The sequence below is a fragment of the Frankliniella occidentalis genome, unplaced genomic scaffold (genome assembly GCF_000697945.3).
Source record: "Frankliniella occidentalis isolate FOCC.00 unplaced genomic scaffold, Focc_3.1 Scaffold562, whole genome shotgun sequence".
Taxonomy (NCBI): Eukaryota; Metazoa; Arthropoda; class Insecta; order Thysanoptera; family Thripidae; genus Frankliniella; species Frankliniella occidentalis.
Genome location: NW_026267678.1, coordinates 44,516 through 52,212, shown reverse-complemented (window position 1 = coordinate 52,212; position 7,697 = coordinate 44,516). Strand labels below are relative to the sequence as shown.

Sequence of the window (7,697 nt, the reverse complement as noted above, 5' to 3'; positions counted from 1 at the left end):
CTTTCCCTCCGTCCCTCCCTCCGTCCCTCCCTCCGTCCCTCAGGGTGGCCACGCAACCTGGAAGTCATAGGGAAAAGTCAGGGAAAAAAATATTGGTCAGGGAAAAGTCAGGAAATTGAATGTTGGTCTTGCCCCAATTGTTGTTTTCAAACTTCCGGTGGCATTTTCAATTCTTTGAGAGGCAAAAAGTTCCACTTAAAATACATTTAAAAGTCAGGGAATTTGCATAAAAAGTCAGGGGAAGGTCAGGGAAAAGTCAGGGAATTTGAAAACTCCAATTGCGTGGCCACCCTGGTCCCTCCCTCCGTCCCTCCGCCCCTCTAGGACCGTATTTTCACTTTTCTTTCTGCTCCAGGCGCCTATTTGATGACGCTGCCGACGAGGCGGATGTTGGCGTGTCCGGCGACATTCCGTGGAGCGAGCAGGAGAGAGGCGAGGTGCGTATGGGTTTGTGTTTCACTGACCGACGACACCGTTCGTAAGTGCTGTGTGGTGACCGACGAACGCTCTTCTCTATGTTCGCCAGGCCACGACAAGGATGCTCTGTGACGATGGCACGGTCACGGTGAAAAGGATCCCGGCCGATGGCCACTGCCTCTACCGGGCAGTCCTCCACCAGCGCCTGCCACCGGATCGCCGCGACCAGATCCCCGACGACGACGCGGTGGCCGAGCTCCGACGCGAGGTGGCCGGATTCATGCGAAAGAATCGCTCCACTTTGCAGCATTTCTACACCGCCGATAAAAGGCAGGACCTAGACCACTCCATCGATCTGGTCGAGGACGGTGGCTGGGGCGACCACATTTCCTTATACGCCGTGGCAAATTTGTGGTCGTCACCCATCGAAGTTTTGATGGAGTACGGGCCGAAAATGGTCCACTACCCTGACGGCCAGGACACCATCGGCACGAGCCCATCCGCGCCGCCCCCAACCCTGCGTCTCGCCTACCGCTGCGCGCCGGACGCGGACGGACAAATGGTCTACGTGCATTATGACAGCGTGGTGGAGGTTGACGGCCAGCAACCCGCCGCCTCGGCGCCCAGCACAGCCGCCCCGCCGCCCAGCACCGCTGCCCCGAGCGCAACGCCTCCGCGCAGGTAAGTCAGCGCCGATTCATCCCCCAGCTGCATGCTGCATGTCTTCCTGCAACGCGCCCTGAGGCTGACCGCTCTTATCCTTGCAGCGCGTGCAGCACGTCCTCACGCGGCAGCAGGGCTCCCCGCCGGCCGCACAGCCCGCCAGCGACCCGGAGCCCGCGGAAGAGGCTCTGCCCCGCGGCCACGGAGACCTCGGCGACATCTGGCCCTTCGCAGTCCTCGCAAGAGCTGGTGGACCCGCCGTCACCCACGCCCGGCGTCCTGGCGCCCGGCTCGCCGAACGCGGATTGCATGTCGGCCAGTCAGCCCTCGCAGCCGTCGCAGGACACCGACGCGCAGGTCGCCGCCGCCGACGACGACGACGACGCGCAGGCCACCATCGACGAGCGGGTCGCCACCGTGGACCACGGCGCACAAACCAGCGTGTCCGAGCGGGTTGTCGAGGACCTCGCCGCGCAGGTCTACGAGGACGATGACGACGCCCAGGGCACCGTCGTTGACGACATGGAGGGTCTAGTCACCACCGCTTTCTCCCCCGTCCGGCCCATCAGCCCCGTAAGCTTTGGCGGGAAGAGCGCGCCAAGAAACAGGCTACTGTCTCCAGAATCCTCCAGCGGCTTCCTTACCTTGGTGCCAGAGCTGACCAGCGCGCAGCGGGCCAGTGAATGGTACGTAAAACTGGATACGTCATGTTTTCCCCAGCAAGTTTTTCCAGAAAGCGAGTGGGAAACTACTATGCTATACAGGGTGGGTTGGGGGTGGGTGATGCGCGTCGTCTTTTTTTCCTGCTGATATTTTGCCGGATTCAAGCACGCGGGTGGGCTTGCCTACCGTCGCTGGCCATGGCGCCATACGGCCCCGTGCGAGTATGCCACCCGTCCCGACCCGTCCTCTTGCATGAATCCGGTACAGCATAACCAGAAAAATTAGGGTGCGGATCACCCACCCTGTATAATCCACTTTCGCTCGGTTGATAAATGATCTTTTGTTTTAGGGTGTGGTCCCAGACACTCTCGGACGTCCCTGTGGACGACGACGAAGCCAACGACCTTCCCCTGGTGGATGAGGTGAAGAAGAGTGCATGCTTTGTAATATTTGAATCCCTTGCAGGACTTTTCTCTTAAAGACCTGTTTCCTTTTTCTTCACAGAGACTGGATCCCAACAGACAAGACGCTGCCACGGGAGTATCAACTATATTCGGCATACTAACCGATTGGCAGTATCAATCGGTTGCTGCAACCCAACCCTCAAAAAAAGACAACAGGTCCTTGCATCCCGTGGCAAAAACAAGAACTGTTTCGACTAACGTGGTTTTATCGTCTGGTACCCTAGTGGGAACTTTCCAAGTTTTTGATACGTAAGGTACCTCTATAATTATTCTGATTGAATAATTGATCTCAGATTTTAACTTGCATGTATATTACACGCATTCAATTTGCATGTAAAATCATTTTTGCTGTGACAATCATTTTTTATATATTTTTATGACGTATTTGATACAAAGTGTTTAATTAAATACACACTTTCGTAGCATTTTCTTCGCCTCTTGTTTTCTTCGTAGCCCTGTCACACAAGTTATATTTTGTTTGTTCTGCCCCTGGGGTTGCATTGTAGTTCTCATACTTGCCAATATTCCCCTTGTAACGCAATAATATGACACATTAAACACATACCACGTTCCGCTTGGCAACACAAGGAACTTGCTCATTGCTGCTTCGTAAAGTCGAAGTATGGGTCAGGCGGGTGCGCGGCGGGGGTGGTGATGGGCGGCGGGTCAGCTGGGCGCCGCGGCGGGCAGCATGCAGCAGAGGGTAGCGGCGCACAGCCCGTGCGCCTGAGCGCGCACCCGGTTGCCGGGGCCGCGCGGCGCGCGCAGCTCGAGCCACTGCTCCTGGTTTGGCACGTACATCTCGGCGGGCATGAGGGCTTCAGAGCCGCCGCCCCCCGCGCTGCCTCCCGCGCCGCCGCCCTGGTCCCCAGTCTGGCCGAAGCGGCCCGCCGGCGTGCTGCCGGCCAGGGCGGGGTGCGCCGTCGAGGAGGGGCCAGGGGCGGCGGCGTGCCCGGACATGGCGACGCGCTCCCCGGGACGGCGCAGCAGCAGGCGGCCGACGCCCTCGCAGCGTCGCAGCACCTGCGGGCGTCGGGAGATGACAAGGGTGAGACAGCGCTCTGCATAGCTCTCCGGTCCGGGACGGTCCGGGACTCACCTCGTGGCGGAGCAGCGAGGCGCGCAGCTCGGCCGGCAGGGACACGCGCTCGCACAGCCAGGTGGGCACGGCGCCGAAGTCGGTGAGCAGCTGAAGCGCGCCCCACTCGCTGAACTTGATGCGGCGCGTGTAGATGTGGTCCAGCCACGACTCGCACGCTATGCGCAGCACCAGCCCGCCCACCGTCAGCTGCACGCTCGCCGTCAGCAGCCCGCTCGCCGCCAGCACCGGCCGCAGAACGCGCTCTGCACAGGGGAGGGAAGACCGGGAATACCACAGAGACTCGGGGTCTACGCCCTCTCACCTGCACGCGTCGTGCCGTCCGCTCACCTAAGTAGTCCTCGACGTAGGCGGTGGCGTACTCGGGCATGCCTCCTGAGCCGTTCTGGCGCCAGTAGCGGGCCGCGGGGAAGATCATGTGCAACGTGGCGAGGCTCACCGTCCGGCAGATGGACGCCAAGACCGAGATGGACTCTTCCGGCACGCGTTTGAGCTTGTTGATGTTCTCCTTGACCTCGGAGACCAGCTTGGCCCTCATCTTGCTGCAGACGGTGACGTGGACGCTGGCTGTGCGAGGGAGGTCGCCGTGGTCCCGGAGCTGGCAAACAGAAAGTAGTTAAAAATTATGAGTTCGGGGAGCTTCGGGTGCGCGGGGCGCGGTGACAGGCGCCAGTCCGGTGTGGAGGCGCACCTTGAGTCTGCTGAGCTCGGACAGGCAGTTGGCCACGTCGCGCTGGCTGACGAGGAAGAAGGCGGCCAGCGTCCACGAGCTGGCCAGCAGGCGTGCGCGGGCGGCCGTCCACAGCCGGGTTGTGTGCACCGAGTGGTCCAGTCTATGGAGGAGGGGTATCTGCTCGACCAGAGGCAGGGCCTCGATCTCGTCCAGAGGCGGCGCGGCGCTGGCGGGCCCGTCGCCCTCGCAGTGGTTGGACAGGTCCACCAGGTCAGCCAGCGTGGCGGCAAACAGGCGGCCGGTCGCGGTGCCTCGCACCCCGGCCTCCAGGTCACCGCGCCCCGCCTCCTGCTGCTCGTCCTCGGCGTCCGTCGCCGTCGGCCCGCGGGCCACCCCCGGCCGCGGCGCCCGCGAGCGGCAGTGCTGGTGGCCGGCCGCGACGATGGCGCGCCGGAACAGCACGTCCCACGAGGTCGACGTGACGTGGACGCCCAGCGAGTCCACGAGGCTCTGCAGCGCGCCGAGGCACAGTGCGGGCACGGCAGCTGTGCGGGAAACATAAAGCGTCAGTGTCGCTGAGGATGCAGCCCGAAACTCTTCTCCAAAACACGCACACCACTTACAAGACTTGGTGAGCTTGATTAGCCAGGCGCGCAGGTGGTGGCAGTGCTCGGGGGGCTCGGCGCCCAGTGGCCCGCGACGGGCGCTCCCGGCTCCCCACCACAGGAGCACGTGCTCGACGACGCAGCCCACCTCACCCCACAGCAGCTGCTGGTAGTACTGCTGAGCGCGCCGCCGTACCCCGCCGCGCGGCCGCTTTTCATCTGTCGAACGAAAGTAGTCGACGTGGAACATTCTTTATTCCAAGCTGACACGTTCTATCTCACACCATTCTACTACAGCTCACCCGTCGTCTTGGAGTTCTTGACGGCGCCGGCGCCCAGGAGGTGCGGAGCGTGGTGGACGGCAGCCTGGAGGAGCCCGCCGAGAAGGGCGTCCTCGGCGCGAACGATCCTTTCCAGGTCGAGCTTCCCCTCGGCGCTGCCGCCGCTGACCGGGCCCTGCACCACGGCGCAGCCCGCGTCGCTCGCCACCGGCGTCAGCCCGTGCGGCGGCGACAGGTGGTGGGTGAGCGCCCTGAAGATCTCCATGCTCGAGTTGTCGTCGTCCGGAGGCGGCGAGCAGCTGGAGCCCGGGCTGTCCGGGTTGGCCGGGTCGTGGTGGCGATGGTACGGGCGCACGTGCGGCGGCCGGTAGCTGGCCAGCAGGCCCTGCACCAGCTGGCGGCAGCAGCGCTCGGCCCTCTGCTGCGCCAACAACTGCAGGATCCTGGTGAGCGACAGCTTGCGCAGCGGGTGCTGCAGGGTGGCGCACGAGTTCCTGCACACGCCGACGACACTGCCGTCCCCGGAGGAGCCCAGGCCCAGCATGTCGTTGTACACGGCCACCATCCTGCGGACAGACGCACAGCCTCTGTCACGCTTGCGCAGCCAGACGGCGCCCGCCGGGCGGCTGCTAGGCAGTCCCGCCCGACGGGCGCACTCGGCACGCGGCCTATCCACAGGCGCCCTCCCCCCGCCCAGCGTCGCCCAGCGTACCGGAGTATGTTTCGCCAGCCGGGCCAGTCGGGGTGCTGGGTGGAGTGCGAGAGGGTCTCGGTGACGATGGCCTGCACGAGGTGCAGCAGCGTGACGCGGTCCTGCCACACGCGGCCCCGCCACCACTGCAGCTTGTAGGCCAGCACGGCCCCGCAGCCCGCGCCGCACGGCGCCGACCCTCCGCCGCCCCCGGGCCCCCCGCCGCCCTCGGCGCTGTTGGTGGCCTGCGAGACCTGGGCAGCGGCCTGCGACACGGCGGCGCGGACGCGGGCCAGCGCCGCGGACACGGACACCACCTCGTCCACGGCCGCCGACAGCTCCTGGATGTCGATGGTGTTCCCGACCACGGTGCACCCTGGGATGCCCGGCTCCGGGGCGGGCGGCGTGCCTGCGATGTGGAGCAGCAGGCGGCGCAGCCGGACGACCAGCAGCCCGCAGCGGCGGTGCAGTTGGCCACAGTCACGATACAGGTCAGCGTTCCGCTTCAGCTCCTCGGCGGGCAGCCAGCGCGTGGCCGAGATCACGGCCGACACCGCCGTCCCCAGCTGGCGCCCCACCGTGGAGGAGCCCGCCGCGGGCGTCGACGCCCTGGACTCGGGCAGTACGTTGGGGAAGGACATTGCGCCCTCACTGCGGACAGAAGAGGGTGTGAGTCTGCGCAACCTGGGGTAAAGGGTAGGTGGGAGGGGAGGGGGTTGATAGCGGCATCCTCGAAGGCCTGCCTCGCCCTCACCTGACCCTGACGACAGTTCAGCAGTCCGATCAGCTGCCTCCATGACGTTTAATCCAGCATAGCAGCCGCTCGAGGTGAGGCGAGGCGCGAGACGGACCCCGGCCGACGCGCTCCACGGCGGCGTCCACCTCAACGCCACGGTGCAGTGGGGTCATGGCTTTACGGGGCGTCCTGCTCCGGCCCGCGGTATCGACGCCGTCGCGCGCTGGCGCATACTGGACTGGCGCTCCACCTCCACCCGCTCCGCACTGCAGCACGGCGACCCCAGTGGCGTCGGGAAGAGGAGGGGGGGGGGGGAGAATCGATCGGGGGGTTCGACTCTGACTCAGCGCCGTAACCTGCCCTTATTGACATCACCTCCATTACTACGAACGGCTGCAGCAAAAAGCAGAGGCTCTCAGGTTTCGGTCTTGTATCTTGTATCCTTCGGCTTCCGCCACGGGTAGTAAATCGCGCCTCCAGCGCGCCGTGGAGGGGCATGTGGTGGTGCGGTGCGGGCCACTGCAGCTGAACGCTTTTCACCGCGCCAATCTGCGCGCCTAACTCGGTCTCTCTCACTGTGGCTCTCGGGAGCTCGGCGCCTGCGGGACTCAGAGTAGGCCAGCCCGCAGTACACACGTGCACGGTTCGCAAGATGTGGCCTTCCTATCAGGCGCTAAGAGAGCCTGAAAGAGGATGAACTTGGCTGTTCGTAGGAACAGAGCGAGGTGAACGTGGCACGCGTTGACGACGTGAACGCATCGTTCACGATTTCTCTCGCTCGCTCGTTCCGTTTCTAAAAACGCCCCGCCCCCCTCCTTTTCCCTCGTTTTCCCCGGGTTCAGGCCTCGTGGTTAGTCAAGTCAAGCATATGTTTTGAGGCTGTTGAACTGACTGGGAACTCGGAGGCGTGATCGCTCGTTTGTCGCTTTCTGTTTCTAAGAACGCCCGTGCGCCGCTTCCTTCCTCCTCTCCCCCGGCGCGGTGTTGACTCGACCACCACACCACCGCGGGGGCGGGGGCGAGATGGATCGAGTTGGGCCCGCCGCGCCGGCAGGGTAGGGGCGGGCAGGACCGGTGGTCGCGGCCAACGCTCGGTCGGGTGGCGATCGTTGTGCCAAGCACCAATTCTCACGTCCCCCGCCCCCCGCCCCCTGTGCCGCGTGAGCCTAGTAGCAATGCGGGTGCCATCGTCATTACCACTTGCAGCGGCAGCACGCCAGGAGCAACACCCTCCGCGGCAACGTCATGAGGGACTTGAACGCGGGCGCCGGGACCCCGCCGACAACCACAACTACTATGACTATGAGGACCGTCGTCGTGCTGTCGTGCATGTCATCTCTCCGGTGTCGCCCTCCAGAGGTGGTGTGTGTGTGTGTGTGTGTGTGTGTATGTGTGTGTGTGTGTG

At 64.0% G+C, this 7,697-nt stretch overlaps 2 protein-coding genes across 2 annotated transcripts; one reads left to right on the top strand and one right to left on the bottom strand.

Annotated features, from left to right (window-relative positions):
• Positions 1-204: 204 nt before the first annotated feature.
• On the top strand, positions 205-2,630 carry LOC113218015 (uncharacterized). The gene is made up of 5 exons (XM_052275288.1): positions 205-437; positions 527-1,098; positions 1,185-1,766; positions 2,093-2,165; positions 2,248-2,630. Exons 2-5 carry the CDS (start codon positions 539-541, stop codon positions 2,458-2,460), a joined length of 1,428 nt encoding a protein of 475 aa, XP_052131248.1. The 5' UTR covers positions 205-437; positions 527-538; the 3' UTR covers positions 2,461-2,630.
• On the bottom strand, positions 2,550-6,521 carry LOC113217993 (uncharacterized). The gene is made up of 8 exons (XM_052275287.1): positions 6,311-6,521; positions 5,578-6,207; positions 4,887-5,431; positions 4,603-4,803; positions 3,998-4,524; positions 3,637-3,904; positions 3,307-3,551; positions 2,550-3,230 (listed from the first exon to the last, which is right to left on the bottom strand). Exons 2-8 carry the CDS (start codon positions 6,195-6,197, stop codon positions 2,874-2,876), a joined length of 2,763 nt encoding a protein of 920 aa, XP_052131247.1. The 5' UTR covers positions 6,198-6,207; positions 6,311-6,521; the 3' UTR covers positions 2,550-2,873.
• Positions 6,522-7,697: the final 1,176 nt, after the last annotated feature.

What these genes read in the sequence shown, in the direction of transcription:
- LOC113218015 (XM_052275288.1), top strand. Translation starts at nt 539, where the DNA reads ATGCTCTGTGACGATGGCACGGTCACGGTGAAAAGGATCCCGGCCGAT. An exon ending in GCGCAGCGGGCCAGTGAATG is followed by an intron (nt 1,767 to 2,092) that starts GTACGTAAAACT and finishes CTTTTGTTTTAG; the next exon opens with GGTGTGGTCCCAGACACTCT. An exon ending in ACCTTCCCCTGGTGGATGAG is followed by an intron (nt 2,166 to 2,247) that starts GTGAAGAAGAGT and finishes TTTTCTTCACAG; the next exon opens with AGACTGGATCCCAACAGACA.
- LOC113217993 (XM_052275287.1), bottom strand. Translation starts at nt 6,197, where the DNA reads ATGTCCTTCCCCAACGTACTGCCCGAGTCCAGGGCGTCGACGCCCGCG. An exon ending in GGCTGGCGAAACATACTCCG is followed by an intron (nt 5,432 to 5,577) that starts GTACGCTGGGCG and finishes GTCTGTCCGCAG; the next exon opens with GATGGTGGCCGTGTACAACG. An exon ending in CTACGTCGAGGACTACTTAG is followed by an intron (nt 3,552 to 3,636) that starts GTGAGCGGACGG and finishes TCCCCTGTGCAG; the next exon opens with AGCGCGTTCTGCGGCCGGTG.